Source organism: Equus caballus, chromosome 25 (genome assembly GCF_041296265.1).
Source record: "Equus caballus isolate H_3958 breed thoroughbred chromosome 25, TB-T2T, whole genome shotgun sequence".
Lineage (NCBI taxonomy): Eukaryota > Metazoa > Chordata > Mammalia > Perissodactyla > Equidae > Equus > Equus caballus.
Genome location: NC_091708.1, coordinates 32813461 through 32836195, shown reverse-complemented (window position 1 = coordinate 32836195; position 22735 = coordinate 32813461). Strand labels below are relative to the sequence as shown.

Here is a 22735-nt window from a genome sequence, read left to right as displayed (position 1 = left end):
CCATAACCATTGCCTCAATCTGCTATTCCTATGCCTCTGTATGTTGTCTCTCACTGTGTGCCATTTATTTATATGCTGTGTTTGTGTATGTGGTATTTGCAGTTGTATTGTACACAATCTTTGTATTGTGTTTCTGTGCAATTTGTTGTTGGTGTATGTACTGTTTCTCTTGTGTGTCTAGTGCATTATGGGTCTACGCCTGTTGTTTGTCTACCTTATGTTTATGTTCTGTTGTGGCCCTACCCTGTGTACACTGTGTCTCTCCTCATGTCTATCTACGTCTATGCTCTGTAACTGTCTCTTCACTGTGTGTTCCTGTGGTGTATGTGGTGTTGTGAACTTGTGTCTGCGCTGTGTATCTGTTTTAGTATTACGCTTGTGGTGTGACTCTGTGCTTACTGCGCTGAAGTTCAGGGTATCGTGTGTTTATGTTGCGTGAACCCCGTTTGGGTCGTCCTGGGTCTGTGTCTACGCTGTGAGTCTGTGTGTGTCTGCACCTCCCTGCCGTGTGTCTGTGCCAGCTGTAGGTCTGCGCGCAAAGTTGTGTGTTTCCCGGACAAGTGTGTGCCTGCGCTGAGCGCCGTGCGCGGGCGGCGGCTTCTGTGTGCGGCCGCGCTGCGCTGCGCCTCCGCGGGGTGGCCGTGTCGCGGCGCGGGGCCGCGTGTCTGCGCCCGGCGCGCGGTGGCGGCGGAGGATGCGCGCCCGCGGCGGGCGGGGGCCGGGGCGCGGCGCGGGGGCGGGCGGGGGCGGGCGGCGCTGCGGGGCCCCGCGGCCGCGGGCTCCAATGGCGAGGCCGGCGCGGCCCCCGCTAATTACATAAGCGGGACGTCAATAATTCGCGGGAAAACGCGAAAAAGATGGCGCCCCGCGCCCGGGGGGCCCCTTCCTGAGCGCCCCGGCCCCTCCCTCCTCCTCCTCCCCCCCTCCTCCCCGCGGCGCCCCCGCCCCGCCCCGCCCCCGCCGAGACCCCGACCCCGGCCCCACGGGCGGACACTCGGCCGGGCAGCCGCGGGCCGAGCGCAGCCGCCTCCGCCGCCGATGCGCCTGGTGGCCAGACTCCAAGTGGGACCGGCGGACACGCAGCCGCGCGGTAAGTTCAGCGCTGCAGGCTGCCCGTCCTGGCTGGGGGACTCCCCGCCACACTCTTCTCTCCCTGTACGCATCGGTCTTTTCGGAATCTCCCTGAACTTTGGCGGGTCGAACGCCTCCGGGGGGCGGGGGGGTTGGAGTCCTGGGGAGTCGCGCGCGTGGGGGATGTACGGGGGTGAACGGGGTCCGCGGGGCGGCGGGAGCCCCGCCCGGGTCCCCGAGCCTTTGGGGGGCGTGGGTGACAGGTCGCTATTCCCTTGTCCCAAATCTTTACTTTTTCTGTTCGAGGGCTGGGGGGCGGCGGGGGGTGGGGGGTGGAGACCGACGGGGGCGTTTGGGATTTTGCTCACGTCCGAAGTCAGGCTGCGGCAGGAGTGGGATGGGGGAGGCTTGGCGTCGGAGCGACTGAAGAGAGGAGCACTTGAACCCGAAGGGGGTTCTGCTGCAAGCTTTTTTTTCCCTCCTGAACACCCTTTTTAAAAAGCCAACGGCCGCCCTGGGAGAGGCCCCGGCGCATGAATCATCCTTGCTTCCTGCCCCCGCCCGGCCCCGCGCTCCGGGTGCCGCGGATTTGAACTGGACGCCGACGGGAACCCGCAAACAGGCATTTCTTTGCAGATGGGTTTGAATCAGCCAATCACAGCCCGCCGGGGCCCGCTCCGGGAGGATGGAGGCGCGGGTTGGGGGGCCGCCACCCGGGGCCCCCGCCCGGCCAGGGGGGCGCGGCGACCGGGCCCGCTCCCAACGGCGCGGCGGGGGAGGAAGTGTCAGTTTGTGAACCTGCCGCGGCCTGGGCCCCAGGCCCGGCGGGCGGGGACCTCGCAGCGCCCGGGAGCCAGGTGGCAGGGAGAAGGCAGGGATTCGGACTGCCTACCTCCCCAACGCCTGTGCGCTTTGCCCTGGGGAAAAGAGAGGAAGAGGGGCGTGGGGGTGGAGGGGGACGTGGCCGCGCCACCTCCTGGGGAACCAAGACCCCAGCAGTGCCCTGCCCGCCCCAGGGCCCCTGACATGCACACACATGTATTTAGTTTTCTATACTCGCTGACATGCTGCTGTAGACATCGTCAAACAATCTCACAGGAGTACACACCACTCACAGGGAGAAACACACAGGATTCTCTCCCTGTCTGCGGATCATCATAACACCAGGTGCCCAGCACCATGGCAGACAGCAGGGGGGACCAGAGTAGCGGGTACAGGGAACAGAAAGGGCTGTGTTTGGCTTAGTGGAGAGTGTGTGGAGGGGCATGGAGCCAGGTGAGCCCAGAGAGGAGAAGTGGAGGCCTTGGGGAAGGCTTGGAATGCCTGTGAAGGCACTGGGGAGCCTCAGGTTTCTGGAAGGGAGAATAAGATGGTGGGAATTGGTGAAAGAGTCTAGCAGGGAGAGCAGGGAGCGGCCTGTTTAGCACTGAGCTCTGGTGGTGCTATTCCACATCCCAGGTGCCCAGCATGGGTGAGCACAAGGCCCAGGAAACAGTTATTGAATGAATGAATGAATGGCCTAGGCAAAGAGAGGCCTGAACTCAGACCAGGACAGAGAGCGGAAGAGAGGGGCCAATGCCAAAAGGCAGTGTGCTTGAAGTTGGCCGACTGTAGCAACTCATTGGTTGGAGAAATCTAAGATGCTTGGGGGTTCTGGGGACCAGAGTCGTACCATTAGCAGGAAAAGAGAAAGCGATGGGGGAGCAGCACGTTTTCTGGGATGGAGAGACAGGCGTGGAGAGGGTGGCATGGGGATGATTTAACTGCTTGGAGCAAATTTGCATCTGAGCAAAAGCCTAAGTGAGTTTAAATGTCCCAGAATTGGTTTCCATTAAATCACCCCATTATTGAGAACAGAAAAGGGGATTACTGAAGACACGGATGGCCAAGGCTATACCAGTTCACAAGCCACCCAGGAGTTTACCTTTCTGCGTGAATTTTCCCTGGCCAGCTCTCAGGGCAGGGGTAGGGGATAAAGACTTCACGCTGCTCCCCTGGAGAAGGCCCTCCACTCAGACAACATGGAGTATGTTTGCTTATGGGATAAAGCCTCAGGCTCCCCAGCCAGAGAGTGTGGTTCAGGCCCCCTGGGCAGGGTGACTTTGCTTTGCGGTTGGTTGAGAGATGCGTTTTCCTTAGGAGACAGCATAGTATGGGTGGGAAGAGAGGCAGGATTTAGAATCAGCTCACCTGATTATGAACCATGGCTCTGCCTCTGACCCACTAGCCACTTCCCCTTGCCAAACCTGTTTCCCTACCTGTAGAATGGGAAAAATAATGTCTTCCTTGCAGGGCTGTCACAAGGATCCGATGAGAAGGTGTAAGTGTCCAGCAGATAGCATGGGTTACATGAATGGTAGTCTCCTTCCTTCTCCTGATGGACTTCTGAAGCCGGAAGCAAGGAGTAAAAACTCTGTTCTTTCTCTTCCAGTGTCAGTGGAAGCTGATGGAGAATCGAGCTCTGGACCCAGGGACTCGGGACTCCTATGGTGCCACCAGCCACCTCCCCAACAAGGGGGTCCTGGCAAAAGCCAAGAACAACTTCAAAGACCTGATGTCCAAGCTGACGGAGGGCCAGTATGTGCTGTGCCGGTGGACAGATGGACTGTATTACCTCGGGAAGATCAAGAGGGTAAGCCTTTCCTCCCTGGCCCCAGTTCCCAGGCTCAGCATCTCTCTGCTCATCCTCTGGCCTAGGGCTCAGATTGGTGATGGAGGATGTGGGATTGCTGGGAAATTCCCTTCTTGTCCCTCATGCTCAAAAGCTGACAGTGGAAGGACCTGGAGTCTGCTTTTGCAGGCACCATCTTTAGGACCAACATCACCCAACCAGTTCTTTAGAAAAGTGTTCTGCCAGCCTACAAAAAAAACAAAATCAGGTTGGAGAGGCTCACGGATGATCATCTGGCCTGTTCTGTCCCCCGGTCCCAGACTGTCCAACTCCAGTGACTGGGCACACACTCCTTCCAGGAACTGACATCCTCCTTGCCCTTGTAGCCTAGCTCCTTTCTGGAGCACAAGGAGTGGGTCTAGTCCCTCTGTCCTGCAGGAACAAAAGTGGGAGAGGAAGACCGTGTTCCAGTGGCTTTTCCCCTGCTACTTTCTCACCTTGCTCCTCCCTCTCCTTGCCCCAGGTCAGCAGTTCTAAGCAGAGCTGCCTTGTGACTTTTGAAGATAATTCCAAATACTGGGTCCTGTGGAAGGACATACAGCATGGTGAGTATTCTGAAGATTTCATGCGCCCCTGGCCCACCCCACTTCTCTCTCCTCCTCCACCTCCATTTTGTCCTTCTCTCCTTCTGTCTCATACCCCTGGCATCTGGCCTTGTCCATGGCCACCTGAGATGATCAAACTACCAGTGGTGCATTTACATGGAAAGGCACTTACGACATCCGCCATCCCCTTGAGTACTCATACCTCATGAGGGAGGCAGGTAGATGGAGAGAGTGGCTCAGGGAGGGGCCGGGATGGCTGGGATAGGTCTCAGGCCTGTGTTTGCTTCCTTCTGGACTTCTCCTGCTGCACAAAGTTGTGAGTCAGTCTGAGGTAGAAACAGGGAGGGGCCCAGGTAATCAGATTTGTCACCTCTAGATGTGAGCACAGTGTCCCCTATCAACACGTGAAGAAAACTAGTAGAGGCAGCTCTATCCTTTGGGGAAAGACCAAGAAAGCAGAGATGGACCAGGCAGGGTGAAGATGGACATGCCTGGATGGAGCTGGACCAGCTTCCCAAGTTGAAAGGGAGCTGGGTTGGGTCCCCTCCCTGCCCTCAGAGAGTTGACACTGTCTTACAGAGATGGCAAATCGGGGGCATTCTTGCCACCATTCTCCTTTCCCATGGACATGGCAGACATCACTAATCAGTCATGTATCTGGTATATATAATGATGTGTGTCATTCTCAACACTGCTGTACTTGAATGTGGAGCTCCAAGCAGCCACCGCCGGTCAGTCAGAGTTGCCATGAGAGAAGAAACCTGTTTGCCCTTTATGCTCTAACACGAGAACAGACATGGTGGTACGGGAAGAAGAGGCAGCTTGTAGGGTCAGATAGCCCTTGGATCATATTCTAGATCCTTGGGCAAGTGATGTAACCTCTCTGAGCTTCAGTCTCTTCATCTGAAAAAGGGAGATAATGAAAGTACTGGCCTCACCGTGTGGTTAAATGAGATAATCCATGTAAAGTGCCCAGCTTAGTGCTACTGAGTTACAGAGGGGCAGTTTCTAAAGAATTTGTTACCATAAGAGAGGATTTCAAGGGGGCCTGCCAAATAGCGGCACAGAAGGCCACCAGTTAGTGGAGCTTCTGAACTGCCCCTTTCTGCAAGATGCTGTGGCTGATGCAGACTGACTTTTCTCCAAGCCCTTCTCACCCTAAATGTATTATGTAAAGATCCAAAGCAGTGAGGGTCTCCTCTCCTGGGTTACCCTCGTATTGAAAGCAGAGGGAGCCAGCTGGTGAGAAGACCTTCATTGGAAGGCTGTTGCGCAGCAGGCACATTGAGGTGTTGCTGTGCTCATGTGGGGAACGGTGTGGCTCCCCAGCCGGATAACTGCTGCCCCTGGGCAGGACAGCAGCCCTTCCGGTGTCTCCCAGGATGAGAGTTCAAGGCTGAGCCCGCTGTAGTCATTGATCCATTGCTCCGTTAAGCCAATGAGGACTTACTGAGACCCATGGTGGGCACCCCCTTCTGGGGCGTATTCAAGAATAAGAGGCAGGAGACCATTTACTCAACAAACACATCTTGAACACGTGTTATGTACCACACTCTTGAGGTCCCGGGGACACATGGATGAACAGATACCATTTCTGCCTTTTACAGAACTTTCAGTCTGCTGGGGGACATTAGACAGAAACACACATTAAAATGTATTTAATTTATTCACTGAAACCTTTCACATATAAGTCCATATTTATTTTTCAACCCCCAAAAAATGCAAAGAAAGAAGGAGATGGATAGGAAAGCTGTAGTTTAAAAGCTATTGAACAGACTTAACATTGTTATGACATTTTTATTTGAGACAATTAGAAATGTGAACACTAACTGAATTTGTTGAAATTAAGAAATTATTCTTAATTTTTAGGTGCAGTAAAGGCTCTATCTTATGTTTTAAAAAAAGAGAGAGTCCTAATCTTTCAGAGATACATACTGAAATATTTATGGAAAATGAGTATCTAGGACTTGATTCAAAATAATACAGGAGGGGAAATGGGGGGAATATATTCAAAACAAGATTGGCCATGACTTTGTAACTGTTGGTGAGAACATGGAGTTTCATTATAACATTCTGGCTATTATTATCCCCAAATAAAGTTTTAAAAAATTATTTAACATAGGGGCTTGCCCCATGGCCAAGTGGTTAAGTTTGTGCGCTCCGCTGCAGGCGGCCCAGTGTTTCGTTGGTTCGAATCCTGGGCGCGGACATGGCGCTGCTCATCAGACCACGCTGAGGCGGCGTCCTACATGCCACAGCTAGAAGGACCCACAACAAAGAATATACAACTATGTACCGGGGGGCTTTGGGGAGAAAAAGGAAAAAAATAAAATCTTTAAAAAAAAAAATTATTTAACATAAAAAACTGTTTAACAAATCAAGTTAAATCAGGCAGGAGAGGCAGCATGACACGGCCAAAAGAACAAAGGATTTGATGTCAAACAGCTATGGGTTTGAATCCCACCACTCCTACTTACTAGCTGTGCAAGGGACTTAACCTCTCTGAGCCTCGATCTCCCCGTCTTCAGAATGGGGTATGACCATAGGCACCCCGGCATGGTGGGGGAGGTTTAATGAGTTGGCATATGGGGCCGAGTGCTAGGCACAGCACCTGGAATGTGATTTCAAACTCTTCTGATTCCTGGGACCTGACCTGACCCTAGAGGGCCTCTCTCCCTCTTTCAGCTGGTGTTCCAGGGGAGGAGCCCAAGTGCAACATCTGCCTGGGGAAGACATCGGGGCCACTGAATGAGATCCTCATCTGTGGGAAATGTGGCCTGGGTGAGTGAGATGAGCAGCCCTGAGAAGGCCCCGACCTGTGGGTCCTCATCCCCACGCTGGCCCCCGCCGGGCACTGCCTCAGACCCTTGGGGCCTCAGCTGGCTTCCTGTTTCTCTTGGAGCTCCAGAGTAACAGTGGGCCAGTCTCTGGGAATGAGGGCCCACGGAGGTGACCCTTGGGGAGAGCTGGGGCTTCTGGAAAGTGAGACAAGTTCTGCACTTTGGAGCCCCCCTGGGTGGAGAGGATGGCTGGGAGAGACGGGGCACAAAGGCTGAAGCCAGACCTGTGCCTCCCCCACTGGAGCCCAGGCTGTCTTTGAGTCGCCTGCTTGGATATCAACTTGGCTGCCTTGGTGAGCATCGCCAGCCAGTCCTTGGCAGCTGGAAGGCACACGACTCCCTGCCGCCTTTGGGCTGACTGGCCTTCGGCCACTGCTTCCTCATGGGCACTCACCACCCCTCCTCTGCCATAGGTTACCATCAGCAGTGCCACATCCCCATAGCAGGCAGTGCCGACCGGCCCCTGCTCACACCTTGGTTCTGCCGACGATGCATCTTCGCGCTGGCTGTGCGGGTGAGCCCTCCATCCTTCCAGTCCCTGTCTCTCCCCCCTCCTCCAATCCAGAAGGCCAGAGACTCCCTGGACTCAGGCCTGACTCCCTGTCACAGAGCCTGGGCTTTGGAGGCAGACAGGGTTGCTGCCACTTACCAGCTGTGTGTCCTTGGCCAGGTTCCTTAGCCTCCCTGAGCCTGTTTCCTCAGCTGTCAAACGGAAACGAGTTTGGCATCAGGAATAGGAGGCCCCCAATAAATGGTGCTTTGCTATTATAAGAGAATACATGTAAGCGCCCACACTCGATACATATTGGTTATTGTTGCGCTTATTACTATTAATACTATTACTAATGGAGATCCTTCTGGGATAGAGAGGATGGATCTGGGATTGATGACAAAAAGCTCCTTGTTTCTGACTACACTGGAATATCTGCGGGTTCCCCTGGTCGGCATTTTCCTCAATAGTCCTGTGCTGACACCTGTGGCCCGGCCGCCCCGCACCCCCCTGCCCCCGCGTGACTCGTGCCCTCATCTTCCCGCAGAAAGGCGGCGCGTTGAAGAAGGGCGCCATCGCCAGGACGCTGCAGGCTGTGAAGATGGTGCTGTCCTACCAGCCCGAGGAGCTCGAGTGGGACTCGCCCCACCGCACCAACCAGCAGCAATGCTACTGCTACTGCGGCGGCCCTGGAGAGTAAGGCCGCGGGGCGGGGCCCCAAGGGGGCGGGGCAGGTCTGGGCGCCGGGGCAGGCGGGTGGGCCCAACGGGGGCGGACCTGAAGGTAAGGCTGTGGCGTGGGGCCTGAGGGAGAGGAACCTCAAGTGGAGAGCCCAAATATTTGGGCCGCGGCGATGAGCCCGAGGGCGGGGCTCGAGATGGCGAGTCTAGCGCTCTGCGGCAGGGGGCCCCGTGGAAAAGAAGGAAGTGTTGAGCGGTTAGAGAGCTTGGCCCCGGTGTCCAGCTCTTCCGAACCCCTTAACAGCTGTGCCGCCCCTGAGTCTCAGGTCTCATAATAGTTCTCCCGTTATAGGGTGGTTGTGAGCAGAGCCTGATTAAGATAATTCACATACAGGTTCACACAGTGCCTGGTACTTGTTAATAAGTGTGAGCTGTTACTGGTGGCGCACAAAGTTAAGATAAACCTCCCTGTTGTCAGAGCCAATGAAACAGGCTACTGGTGAGATCTTTTCCCTGGAGGTGTGCAGGCAGGGGCTGCAGGTCAGATTCGGGGATGCTGTGACCGGGATTCTTGCCCTGGCTCTAGGGCAGGAGTCTTTGATTTTTTCCTTCCCTGCTGGCCTCGAGCCATGGCGATTGAGCCTGCTCCTTTGGGCTGACTGCGCCACACATTGTGGGAGGAACCACAGAAGTTAGAGATGGGGATGTCTGTCCTCAGGAAACTCAGCCTTGAGGCGCCCCCGGAGTCCTGAAGCTCAGCCCCAAGCTCTCTTGACAAGCACGAGGGGTCAGGAAGCTGTGCTTATAGCCTAGCTGGGTAATTCAGACAAATTGCTTGCATTACTTCATCTCTCGTGGGATTAATAACCTCAGCCCCATCAACTTCCCCTGGGTGTTGGGAAGCCTATGGGATAACAGATGAAGAGGTGCTTATAAAGATCTTACAGCATTAAGGCAGTAGTTCTCAATGCTTCCTGAGCGGAGGTGCCCCGGGTGATTGTTAAAAATGCATCTCCCAGGGGCTCCCCCAAAGATTGAGTTGGTCTAGAGTGGGCCAGGGAATCTGGATTTTAACCTAGACTCCCCCCAGGTGATTCTGATGCAGGTGGTCCATGGACCACACCTGACTGTTATTAAGGAAATAATAGTTTTTGCTCTTCATTCATACTCAGTGGATAGTTGTTGAATGCCCCTGATAGAGTAGACAGGGTCCCGAGTGATGAAAACCAGATGTAGTGCTGCCCATGGAGCCTGCAGGAGCCGTTATCCTCCCAGGAGGTCTCCGGGCAAACCTTTCTCTGTCAGTGGTGTTTGGGAGCAGTATGTGGGGTGCAGTCCAGAGATGGGGGCTCCAGTGGGGCATGGCCCAAGAGCACAGGCTTTGAAGTGAGGAAGGCAGGGTTTGAATCACCATCCACTTGCTTCCTGAGTGACCTTGAGCAAGGCATTTTAACCTCTGACTCAGCTGTAAAACGGGGGCAGTGGCCTGCCTTATACCAGATGGTGAGATCAAATGAGAGAACATATGCCCTGCTCCCAGGACCTCCCCTGGCACAGCCTAAGTGCTCAGTAACTGTGAGTTCTCTTCCCTTCCCCCTGGGGGAGGGCGAGTTTGTGCTGGGAAAGGTTGCTGAGGCTCATGCCTGGTTGACCCTGGCTCCTCTGGCTCTCCAGATGGTACCTGCGGATGCTGCAATGTTACCGGTGCAGGCAGTGGTTCCACGAGGCCTGCACCCAGTGCCTCAATGAGCCCATGATGTTTGGAGACCGGTAGGTGCTAATCTGGTCCAGCTCAGCCCGGAGGACGAGGTGGGGGGAAGAGGGGACAGCAGCAGCAACTCCTTCAGATTGCCTGCCAGGCCCTAGACAAGTGGGGGTCTATGATGGTGTGTACCTGTCTACGGTAGGCAGCTCAGGGTAGGGGAGGCCTTCCCAGTAGCAGAACATTCTGGACCACATCCCCAGTTGCCACTGACTTGTGGGGGACCTTAAACAAAGCCCTACCTTCCCTAAGCCCCGGTCTCTTTAAATGTCTGGGGAAGGGGGAGTGACATAGGCCCTGCCCCATCCCTGCCTAGGGTTGTTGTGGGAGCCACTGGGGAAATGGATGACTTGATGTGGCTTCTAACCAATGGGGCTGAGCTAATGGAAGGCTTCTGTGTGTCACACCAGATATTATGTGTCTCTGAGTTTGTGCCGCATGTCATTTGTGAGTGTGTGTCTCAGAGGGAAGTGGGTGACCACTGCAGCTCAGCCTAGCTCAGCTCACTCTCTTTGATCTCAGCCACGCTCCAGGGCAATGACATTTGGGAAGGAGGCTGAGGTAGGGGTTAGAGGAGTAGGGGAGTATTTCTTGGTCCCTGTCCTGTCATGTCCTTACCCCCCAGAGACCACGAGTCCTAGGAATGAGAACAACGCTGACTGAGTGGGGAGAGAGGGGCTGGACTAGGGTGAGGTGTCGGAGCCCTTTCCACCACAGGCCCCCTCTCCACCCACCCACAGGTTCTACCTGTTCTTCTGCTCCGTGTGTAACCAGGGCCCAGAGTACATCGAGAGGCTGCCCCTGCGATGGTGAGAGGGTGGGGCTCTGCCCAGGCCCACCCCTGTCCTCTCTCCAACCCTCCTCTTACCCCTCCCTTTGGGACCAATTCCATTTCCAGCCACTAGGTCCCAGCCTTGCCCCTGCCCTTCAGCCCTGACCCAGGAGGCTCCAGCCCTGGCTGAGCAGGCTGCCGCCTCACCTCAGCCCCACCTCCCCGCCCCCTTGCCCAGGGTGGACGTGGTTCACCTGGCCCTCTACAACCTGGGAGTGCAGAGCAAGAAGAAGTACTTTGACTTTGAGGAGATTCTGGCCTTTGTCAACCACCACTGGGAGCTCCTGCAGCTTGGCAAGGTATGCAGTACCACTGGGACATCCGAATGGCAGGAGTCCATTCCACAGTGGGGTTACCGAGGTCCAGAGAGGGGGGGAGTTTGCCCAGTGTCACACAGCCAAGAGTAGGAACTAGGTCTTGAGTGCTTACTCTTCAGCAACCCTGCCTGTCTCGGAGGGCTGCTGGCTGGAACAAAGACCCAGAGCCTGAGTCCAGGTCTCTGAGCCTGTGCCCTCCAAAGGGCTTCCTGACCCAGGTTTTGGCAGTGGGCGGGTTAGGGCCTCACCAACTCAGCTGCTGGTTGCTGAGGTCGAATCTGGTAGGAGCTGGGCTCTCTACAGAGACGTTTGACCCACTCCAGATTACCTGGCTAGAATGGAAAGTGAAGTGGGCCTGCCCCCTGCTGGTCCTACTCTGAACAGCAGAAGTGGTCACCTGGGGGCCTGGGAGCCTGGGATCCACGGAGTGAAGTAACAAACCAGAGACATTCAGGATGTCAGAGGAGAAGGGTGACTTGCCAGTGGTCAGCACAGCTTTGGAGCTGAGCTGGGACTGGAGCCAGGGCCTCCCCCACCACTTCCACAGTATGGCTATGACCCCTTTTCCCTAATGACACCCTTAGAATCCTCTCCACCACACCCAGAGGGAGGCGTCTTCTCCACTGACTGCCCCAAATCCCTCTATGACGAGACAGGAATTTAAAAAAGAAAAAAAAAAAGGTAACCCTTATGCTTGGCAAAAGTTTCTGATATAATAATATTTTCATTTACAGTGTTTAATAATTTATAAAAGACATACATATTATAAAGCCCTAAAAGATAGGCAGAGGTGGTATTTTTTTTTAAATAATCTTTCTGATTTATAAAAAAATGATACATGTTCTTGGTAGAAAATTTTTAAAGTACCAAAAAGTATAAGGAAGTATACTTAAAAAAAGTCATCCATACTCCCACGTGACACCGCCCAGAAACAACTGCTATAAATGCCTAGGTGCATATCCTGCCATCCTCTTTTCTACGTCCACTTTTTCTTTTTACATGGCCTAGATTATACAGTATATACAACTTTAAATCATCCATTTTCCAGTTTACATCATATCATAAATACTCTTCCATGTTAGGAAAGTTTTCATCCACATTGCTAATGGCTGTGTTGGTTTCCCCCAGAGCTCACTCACTCATTTCCTCCGTGTTGGGCGTGTAGCTTCTTTCCCATTTTTTGTCTTTGCCCATCATTAGGAACAGTGCTGCAGCAGACATTTTTGTACATGAAGCTTTGTTCATGTTTCATATGACGTCTGTAGGATAGATTCCACAGGCTAGCATTCCTGGGTGAAAGGCATGGACGTCTTTAAAGCTCTTATGACATTTAGGACAGGAGTTATTCTCCCTATTTACAGATGGGGAAGTGAGCTCAGAGAGGTGAAAAGACTGGTCTGAGATCATGGAATCAGTCAGGGGTCCTCACCTGGAGGACTCGGAAGCATCAGGAGACTGGGGAGGGAAGGGACAGGGCCTGAGGCCTCCTCAGACGCCACATGCCCGGGTGTGACTGTCTTGCTGGCCTGCTCCCCTTTAGCTCACCAGCACCCCCGTGACGGACCGAGGACCACATCTCCTCAACGCTCTGAACAGTTACAAAAGCCGGTGCGTGCAGGGAAGTGGGGGAGTGCCCTGGGGCCCCTGACAGGTGGGATTTCAGTTTAAAGCATCCTCCTACCTCATAGCCTTTGCTCAAGCTGTGCTCTCGCCTGGGTCTCCCTGCCCTTCTCTTTGACTAGATAAATCCCACCCATCCTTCAACATCCAGGGAGGTCTCCACCTCCTTTGCGATGCCTCCCCTGATCACTCCAGTGGCCTGACACATTTTGGTATGGACTCAGCTCCACAGGAGGCTGCACCCTTGATCTCTGAGGGCTCCTCATGCTGGTTCTGGGACAGGCACTGAGGGACCGCAGCCTTCTAACTTGTCCCCAACCCATGTCTTCCCACCAAGACTTCTGAGGTTCTCTCAGAACACACAGCTGACATATCCCTTGCTAGTACCACAGGGAATGCCCAGGCTCCCTAGGCCTCTTATGATCAGACGCAGCCCATGCCTTCTGCCACTGCCCTTTGCCTGATGCACCCTGGCTGTCAGCAGTACTGAACCCTTTGCCCTCCCACTCAGCACTTCTGCTCATGCTCTTCGCTTTGCCTAGGATGCTCTTCAATCCCTTTCAGGCATTGGTTCCATCAACGACTATTTACTGAATTGCTGCTCTGTGTCAGCCCTGTGTAGGTGTTGAGGACACAGTGAGGACTAAGACATGGTCCCTGCTTCTGTGAAATCTCTCCAGACATCTCTAGACAGGAGTATCCACTCTCTTGTCCATGTTTCATGGTCTGGGACCCAGAAACAGCCCTACTCTTGAGTACATGGGGCCTCTTGCCATCCCCTGTACAGTATCCTGAGGGTAGGGCTGTGACTGAGTCACTTCTGCAGCCTCATGGCAGCTCAGCTAATGTTGGAAGGATGAGGGAAGTGCCTGGAGGTGCTTCTAGCTTCTTGGGTAGACCAGAGAACAGAATGGTGTAGAATCCAGTGTCTCACCACAGGGGTTCACTGGGAGCTGGAGAAGGCCTTCCTATAGGAGGTGGGTTTGGGGGCTGGTTGAGGCAGAGAAGAAAAGGAAGAGGAGCAGCAAGAACTACACATGCATGAGGAAGGACAGGGAGGAGCCACCAGCCACATTCTCAGCCACCACCTGGGACCCCTGATCCCACAGGCTTTGAGGAATCAGCATCTCCATGGGCCACTCTGGGTCCAGGGAGGCTGAGAGGGTAGTTATAACACTTGACTCTCCTCCCCAGGAGGATGGACCAACAGACTCCAGAGCTTTCTCCTCCCCCTGGTATCCCCCAGGTTCCTCTGTGGCAAGGAGATCAAGAAGAAGAAGTGTATCTTCCGCCTGCGCATCCGCGTCCCGCCCAACCCTCCAGGGAAGCTGCTGCCTGACAAGGGCCTGGTGCCCACTGAGAACGGCGCCTCCTCTGAGCTGCGTAAGAAAGGAAAGAGCAAGCCTGGGTCAGTGCCTGGGGACCCAGGGGCTAGGGCTGCAGCCGACCTCGGGTTCTCTGCTCCCAGCTCCAGCCGACAGGCTGTGCAGTGGGCCTAGAGACTACGGTGGCATCCAAGTGAGCAAGCAGGACTGATACCCAGCTAGTCACAGCTGGAGGCACCCTGAAAGGGCCAGTCAATGGCTGAGCCAGGACTTTATCCCACATCCCTGACTCCTTCCACCATAGCCCCTTATCACCTTGCTTGGAGGGAAAGCCAAATCATGGGACCCAGTCTTGCCAGATGAGGGCTTAGGCAGAGAGGTGAAGGGGAAGTCAGAGTTTAAGGGGTCCCTAGCTCTCCTGGCTGAGCTGAGCCCCCTCATCCTGGGCATTGGGAGGCAGAGCATCTGGATGCATGTGTCTGGAGAGGCACCTTCTCGCTTTTCTGCCCCGATACCCTCCTCCACACCCTCTGCACCTACTGCCCCAGAGGACCCCCACCTCCTCCCCAGGTCTCCTACTGCTGTGACCCCAGCCCTGCCTCTCGTCCCTCTGGGCCACCTCTGGGCCTTCAGGCTCTGACTGGGCCATCCTCTCCCTTTTCTGTCTCCACAGTTTGTTGCCTCACGAATTCCAGCAGCAGAAAAGGCGAGTTTATAGAAGAAAAAGATCAAAGTTTTTGCTGGAAGATGCTATTCCCAGTGTTAGTTTCTTGTTTTCTTACTCTCCACTTTCACATGCAGGGTCAGCACATAATAGGGATTCCTGTGCAGAAAACTAAGTCCCCCAAGGCCCAGGGGACTCTCCCATGTCCCTTAAAGGAGAAGCCAGTTCCTATTACAGCTAAACAAGGAAAAGCCAGGCACTGCAAGACCACTCCCTTATCCCCCACGTTCTCCCAAGAACCCAAAGCAGGGGGCAAGGGTATGCAATATGCTTGCCCCCAGTGTCCAGGTGGGGAAACTGAGGGCCAGGGAGGGGCAGTGGCAGAGCCCAGCCTAGGACCAGGGCTCCCCATCTCTCCCCTTCTTCAGTAGCCGTGCATCCTCACTGAAGCCCTCCCTGTGGGCAGCAGTATTAGCAGCGCCTCACATCTCCGCAGCACTTCACAGTTTACGAGGCCCTTTTACCACCACCACTTCATCCTGTTGTGCTTCCTGACACCTCTAAGAGTGAAGCGCAGCCAGGGGTTTGTTCACATTTTGCAGTTGAGCTGACAGGCCCAAAGATGGGAAGGTCATACAGTCAGGTAGAAACAGAGCCAGGACTAGAACCAGTGTGACCTGGCCTCTCGGTCAGGACTGGGAATAAAGAGGAAGTGGCAAGTCTTACCCTTGGGAGGGTCCAGCCCTCAGAAGCCCTGGCTCGACCAGCGGGCAGCCTGGGTGGTCCTCAGCGGGGAGAAGGGCGTTTGTGGGAGGAGGATTTGATGCTCACTGACCAACCCTCCACCCTCCTTCCTCTGTGTCCACAGAGCGACTTTACCTCGGCCTGGAGCACCAACCACCACCTGGCCAGCATATTTGATTTCACGCTGGATGAAATTCAGAGTTTAAAAAGGTAACAGTGAGGGTCCCAGCAGAGAGGTCTCTCTGAAGACTAGGATGGAATCAGGCGGGGAAGATCACCTCATTCCCCAGCAGTGAAGGCAGGCTCTGGAGGGGGGAAGCAGAAAGCCTTTTGAGGGAGTGGGAGCTCCCTGGGGGTTATCCCAGTTAAAAGAGCCCATATTGCGTAAGCTGCCTAAAAGGTCTTTGCAGAACTCTCAGCAAAACATCCCCCTGCTGTAGTCTCCAGGGCTCCCAAGGACAGCTCCCCAGAGCAGCATTCAAGGCCCGCCTTGCCGGGGCCCTCCCTACCTCTCCAGCTTCTCCCTGCCTCACTCCTGGTACCAAAATGCCTGTGATCATCCCACATTCACATCCCTCCAGGAAGCCTTCACTCATCCTCCCCAGGCTGTGCTGGATGCTTCCTGTGTAGTCCCACCGCCTATCACGCTTGATACGCCCAAGGGAAGGACTGTGTATTCCATCGTTTTATTTCCACAATTATGAAAGGTCCTTTAATGCTTGCTTTCCTGGAGCCATGGAGGCAGCAAGGGCTTCAGACAGACCTGGGGTCCAGCCCCTACTTCCTGGTTACCAGCTGTGTAACTTTAGCTCAATTCTTCAATCTCTCTGACCCTCCTCACCTGTTTCTGCATGGTTGCTAGGAGACTCAAACAAGATACTGTAAATGAAAGCATTTTGGGCCTGTACGCATTGCACAAGTGTCTGGGATCTTGCTCATTAATTATCTTTAATTACTGTCACCAGTGCTTATATCGCCACGGGGGAGGGTGGTCAGGGCAGGCTTTCTTGACTCCTTGGACTTTGAAGGCTGGATGAGTAGAAAACGGACAGGCAGAGAGGAGGCAGCAGCTGAGGGGTGGTGGCAGGAAGCTCCGCAATGGGAACGCGGGCCTCTGCTGGGACGAAGGATGCATGACCAAGGGGCTGAGATACAACCGGGAAGGTCTCAAGGGGTGCCGAGGCCAACAGCAGGCTCACCCACTCCTCCCTCTCAGTGCCAGCTCAGGCCAGACATTCTTCTCAGATGTGGACTCCACTGATGCCGCCAGCACCTCTGGCTCCGCTTCCACCAGCCTCTCCTATGACTCCAGGTAAGCTTCCTGGCAGTGTGACTCAAGTTCCCTCATCCCCCCCAGCCCCTCCACCTTCCACTTCTGTGACATGTCGTTCATTCTGTGCATGTGAGTCTCTGGCTGAGGGACCTGGTCTTCTGCAGTTCTAAGTCTGGGTCCGGGACGCTCTGGTTCTGAGTCATGGGGGTTCAGAGAGGGGCTGAGTATGAACATTCAGGTCACTCCTCTTCACCTGCTGCACAGGTGGTGGGACACTTCTCACTGGGTAATTCCAGTTCTGGGGAGGTTTGACCAGAAGTTCTCTCGTTCTGGGGTCCTGGCCTCTGCACACCATGATTTTGCATGTCTGTGCCTCTGACTGCAGGGCCCCCTGGCCCTGGTTCTTGCCTGTCTGAATCTAGTGTCAATCTTCCAGGTCTCTAAAAAAACGAACCATTGATTTGGAAGCCTGATGGAGGGAAAATGGCATCCTGCAGGGCATAGGGTCTGGGAGAGGGAACAGAAAACCCTGGGGCCTAGCTCAGGGTACAGCCTGATTGGCAACAGTTCGTCTTCAGCAGCAGAGGGAGGGTGAAACTGCAAAGCACATCCATGAATTCTTCTGAACTCTGAGGGTCCTTTAACTGTGTATTTTAGGATATCTGAGGCCCTTGCAAAAATAGAATTAAAAGTATAATGCCCATAGAAGTGTGTCTTGGGAATCTTTCTCTGTCTCCAAACATCTCAGTGTCTTTCTCTCCTGTTGCCTCTGTATTTTCATTTATTTCTTCCTGTTTCTTTGTTCTCTCTAGCTCTTCAGGTCTTGGTTTGTTTCTAAGCATCTGTGAATGTGTACCTCTTCTTGTGTGTGTGTTTTTCTCTACCACCTCTGCCTCTTTCTGTTCGTGTGTGGTGCACATGCACACACGCATGTTTGTCCCCAATCCAGGCTATGGGGTAAAGGTACTTCAGTCTGTAACCTCCATCCTACCCCCATTTGACTCACCTAGATACAAATGAGTCCCAGGTGAGGGACAAGCTGGGATAAGCAGGGCCTCTGCACTGCGCGACTTCAGGAGGCACAGAGACTGCTGCCCCTGGACTTGTGCAGTGCTGAGAGTCTCAATATAAGGAACATGTGCCTAGAGCTGGACACACCTAGGTTTGAGTCCTGTCTCTGCCACTCTGCAGCTGGAGGTTTCTCTGGAGCCTCCCCATGGCTGTTGTGAGGATCCAGAGAGATAGTCCATGCCCAGGGCCCAGGGCCTGTTGCCCAGGAGAGTGCTCAGGGAGAGGGACATCTTAGGATTATTCCATCTCATGCCCATCATCTTTCTCTTCCCCTCCTGATATAGACGGACAGTGGGCAGCCGCAAGAGGAAACTGGCAGCCAAAGCATACATGCCACTGCGGGCAAAGCGGCGGGCAGCTGAGCTGGGTGGACGCTGCCCCTCGGACAGCAGTGCAGAGGGGGCTTCAGGCCCTGAGCGGCCAGACGAAGGCATCGACAGCCACACATTTGAGAGCATCAGTGAAGACGACTCTTCCTTGTCCCACCTCAAGTCATCCATCACCAACTACTTTGGCGCAGCTGGGCGGCTGGCCTGTGGGGAGAAGTACCAGGTGTTGGCTCGGAGGGTCACGCCCGAGGGCAAGGTTCAGTACCTGGTGGAGTGGGAAGGGACCACCCCTTACTGACGAGCCCTCAGGGGATGCCAGGAGCCCTGGAAACCAAAGGAGAGACAGTGGAAGCCACAGGCTCCCCAGTTCTCTCCAGGCAGGGGTGGGAGAGGGAAGCAGGACAGTGCCTGGCAAAAAGCCCTGCCTGCCTGCCCACCAGGCCAGGGCCTGCGCCTCTCTGCTGTGCCCACTCTGCTCTCGGGCCGTCTCAGGCTCATCACCCCTTTGCCTGTGTCTCTAAGGTCCGCTGGCTATTTCTCGGTGTCTCCACACACTCCACACTCCCTCCAACTGTTCATCTGTTCCTCTGAATTTGTGTTCCCCCGGCTCTATGACCCTTTCTCCTGAGGCCTGAATCTCTTTGTCCCCAATTCTGTGTCCCTTTACCTCCCTCACCCCTTTTGGGTTTGTGTTTACACACCCTATGTGCGCATGGCTGTCCCTCCACTGGATGTCCTTCACACCAGACCCATGGGCAGCCTGTCCTCCTAGGGACCACACTCTGAGAACAGGAACCTCTGAGAGACAATGGGTGAAGGTGGATACGAAGATGCCCGCGGTGCTTTTCTCTCCCACTTCCTGCCACTCCCCCTGCCCTCAAAAAGAGGTGGTGAGGGTGGGAGAACACCAACGCCCCTGTGAAAGCCTGTGTGGCAGAGACCCTGGGACTCTCAGGATCTGAGAAGTGAAGAGGCTGCATCTCTGCCTCAGAAGGTACCAGCACCAGAGCCCAATTATTAAGGCTAAGAGTGATGGCTGCTGTCAGTCTCTGAGGTCCCAGAAGTTTTCCTTTTCCTGGCCACACTCCCTCTTAGTTGCCGTGGAGCTGAGCCTGGCCTTGCTGGACTAGAGGGGGCCTTGAAAACCTGAGGGACGGGAGAGGAAGTGGGAGGGAAGGAAGCCATGTCATGCTTAACCTCAAACTGTTTCCTAGGCCTCCCACCCCCGACCCACCACACCCACAGCTGAACAATACACACTCACTCACATATAAGCTTCCATCCACATGTGTGCCTTCACTTTCCAGGCACACACATGTGGCCCCCAGCCTCCAGGTGTACACACACACACACACACAGCCACACATTCCTTCCAGTGCCAGCCTGGCTCCTGCCCTTGGCTTTCCCTTGGCCCTCTTCCAGGGGCCATGTCCTGCAACTAAATGTGAAAGTCCAGCTCCTGCCCCTTCTTTCAGCCCGTGAACCAGCTTTGACCCCATAGGGAAGCACAGGGGACATACCCTCTTCCTTATCCCCTGCCCCACCCTGATATTGACAATCACTTTTTTGGGCCAGGTTGGGATTTTTAAGGGGCCTGTGTCATTCAGTCCCCTCAAAGGGAAGCCTTTGTCAGTGGGAGTATAAATATAATTCTTAGAACCAACATTTAAACCCATACCCATCTGGAGGGAAACCAAAAATGGGAGGGGGAGTGGACCCCTCATTTTTGCTGCTTCCAGAGATATTAGAAACTGACATACTTGATTGGAAAATAGAAAGAAGTGCCTTGAATTGGGGTGAGGGGGTGCACCAGATGGGGACCCGCCTTGCCAACTGCTGCTGTGGCCTCTAGCTTGGCTGAGTTTTGTAGGCTGCCAGCTGCAAGGCGAAGGTGGATGAACAGTGACGGGGTGGCAGCGGGCCTGAGGAGCTGGTTTTTCCATTATCAGGCTGACCCCTCCCCACTGTGAGCCTCCAGGGGGCCCTGAGATAGTTCAGATGTCCCTTGCCTCAAGCCCCAGCTCCTACAGTGCCTTTCAAATGGGACCTCATCTCCTGTGTGCAGCCCACCCACTTCCCTCTGCTTCCCTGGCATGGCCCAGGCAAGGACCAGCTGGAGCTGGGCCCAGTCCTCCCCTTCTCAGCCCCACAGCTGCTGCCACTAAAGCCTCCTCCTGGGGCCAGGTGGAAGAGGAGCTGAGAAGCCAGCCTCCAGCTTAGCATGGGTGTAGGCCCTGGGATCCAATCTGTGGCTTCCTGCCTGGCTTCAGAGAGCACAGCAACCTCCCAGGCCTGCTTTCCAGGCTTCTAGAAAGCACAGGATGAACAAGGCCTGTCACAGTGCATCTGTACCTTCTCAACTCTGGCTCCAGAAAGGCTCTGGACTTGAAGAGGGGGAAAGAGGGAAAGGGTGTCTTCCCCACTTGGGAAGTCGGCATAAGACCTGGCCAGGTCACCCTGACTCCACACCCCAGCATTTCATTCATACAAGATAATAGCTGCATTACTGCCAACTGACCTTATAACCCTGTGCACCTTCAAAAAGATTTATGGTTTTGAATTGCTGCTTTTAATAACATTTGTTATATTAAAGTTATAATTAATGTGTCTGACTTACAATTTAAAAGCGCCCTTTGAAAAACTGCCTGTCTTCCTCCGAGTGAACTGTCAGTTGTTGGGTAGCAGGAGGAACTGGCTCTGGCTTCTGGTCTTGCTTCCCTGGAGGCTGAGGAGGAACGGCAGGACCCCACCATCTCTCGGGCCACCATGCCACTCCTACCACTGCCTACCACATTCTCTCGGCAGTATTCTCACCCCTACCGCCCAGAGGATGTGGAACCTTTTTTCTATTGTGAGTATGTGACCCACGAGGGCAAAAAACATTAGTTGAGCATCACAGAGAATTAAAAGATGGGAAATGAACTTAGAAATTGACCCTATTAACATATTTAAATATGGACACTATAAAACTTTACTCAGTGCACACAGGCATACATTTCTAGAGATCTGAAATGAGTTCTAGGCCTGGCTCTGCTAGTTAAAACCTGCGCCACCCAGTCAGCTTCCTTTGCTTCAGTTTCCTCACCCTTCAGATGCTAGGTGTTGAGAGGGAACCCTTCACGTATAAATGTGATGGATTATTACTGTAAATAAACTCTAAATTTGGGGCAGTCCGGAGAGAGGAAAATATGAGATGTGAAAGCATAGGAGAAAGCTATAGTGAGGTGAAGGCCATAGATACAACTGAATTAAGCCATTTCAGAAGATGTAATCCCCCTGAATGTTAACGTCTGCCCTTAAAAGTCTTGATTAACTGAGTGGTTAAGTTCGCGCACTCCACCTCGGTAGCCCAAGGTCTTGCCGGTTCGGATCCTGGGCACAGACATGGCGCCACATGTCAGGCCATGCTGAGGCAGCGTCCCATGTAGCACAACCAGAAGGACCTACAAGTGGAATATACAACTATGTGCTGGAGGGGGATTTAGGAGAAGAAGGAAAAAAAAAAAAAAAGACTGGCAACAGCTGTTAACTCAGGTGCCAATCTTTAAAAAAAAAATCTTGATTATGACTGCTACTTTTTTCTACTTCAACCTTTTAAATGCCCTGGGAACAAAACCACAAATGGGGGTGGGGGAGCGGCAGTACTCTTGGAGCTGAAACAATGGAATGGAATGAAAAGTGAATGGCACAAGGTGTCAGGCCTGGGTTCTAGTGCAAGTTCTGTGGTCCTCCCCAGGCTGGAGTGCCTGGTTCTCTGTGGTCTAGGTTAGTGTTTACAAACTTACAACAAATATTTACCTTTGGAATGTAGGAGCAAGAAATTAGCATTCTCAAAAATTCCCTCAATCATAAGTTACTCTTAAAATACTTCATTCTTCCTGCGCTTTCCCCATTGTAGATATTTGAAAACTGTGTGTCTAACAAACAGGCATGTTAAGCTCAGTAGTAGTTACAGAGAACTGTGGCCTATAGGGAATATTTAAACATTAGAAAATGCCAGGGAACCTTATTGGATAGTATTCAAATAATGCTAACATTCACATATCCTAGCAGGGTTAACAGTACACAGGGTCATGTGTCAAAATTGCCAAACTGAGAATTTATTTTGCTTCCAAAGCTTATTTCTTGGAATACTGCTGATAGGATTTGTGTGAAGTATACTATAGCAGTGTATAAACTTACTGCATTGGCAAGAATAACTCACGGTTTGCAGCAGACAGGGCTACTGACACACACACATATGACAGGGCAGCGATCACACGCCAGACTGAGGAGATGGTACCCATTTCTCTCCTGCATGCTCCTGTCCTGGTTGTCTGAACCTTCAACTCCACGTGTTAGTGTTTCTTGCTCTTGCTTTTTATTTGATGAAGGTGAGTCCCTTCAAGCCAGTAACCTCTCTATGCTTTTAGGCTTTGGTATTCATGGATAATTATAATGCCTCTTCTCATTTCTTCAACCGATTTTTCTGGGGATTCTGTATACAAAAAACATGTATTTC

General features: G+C 53.6%; 1 protein-coding gene across 1 annotated transcript; it reads left to right on the top strand.

The window, feature by feature from the left end:
- The first annotated feature begins 742 nt into the window (after positions 1-742).
- PHF19 (PHD finger protein 19) lies at positions 743-20853 on the top strand. The gene is made up of 15 exons (XM_023628772.2): positions 743-1090; positions 3503-3703; positions 4206-4287; positions 6973-7068; positions 7541-7641; positions 8165-8313; positions 9972-10067; positions 10800-10868; positions 11070-11190; positions 12749-12816; positions 14075-14236; positions 14827-14914; positions 15686-15771; positions 16778-16873; positions 18190-20853. The coding sequence occupies exons 2-15, from the start codon at positions 3518-3520 to the stop codon at positions 18530-18532; spliced, it is 1743 nt and encodes a 580-aa protein (XP_023484540.1). The 5' UTR covers positions 743-1090; positions 3503-3517; the 3' UTR covers positions 18533-20853.
- The last annotated feature ends 1882 nt before the right edge of the window (positions 20854-22735 follow it).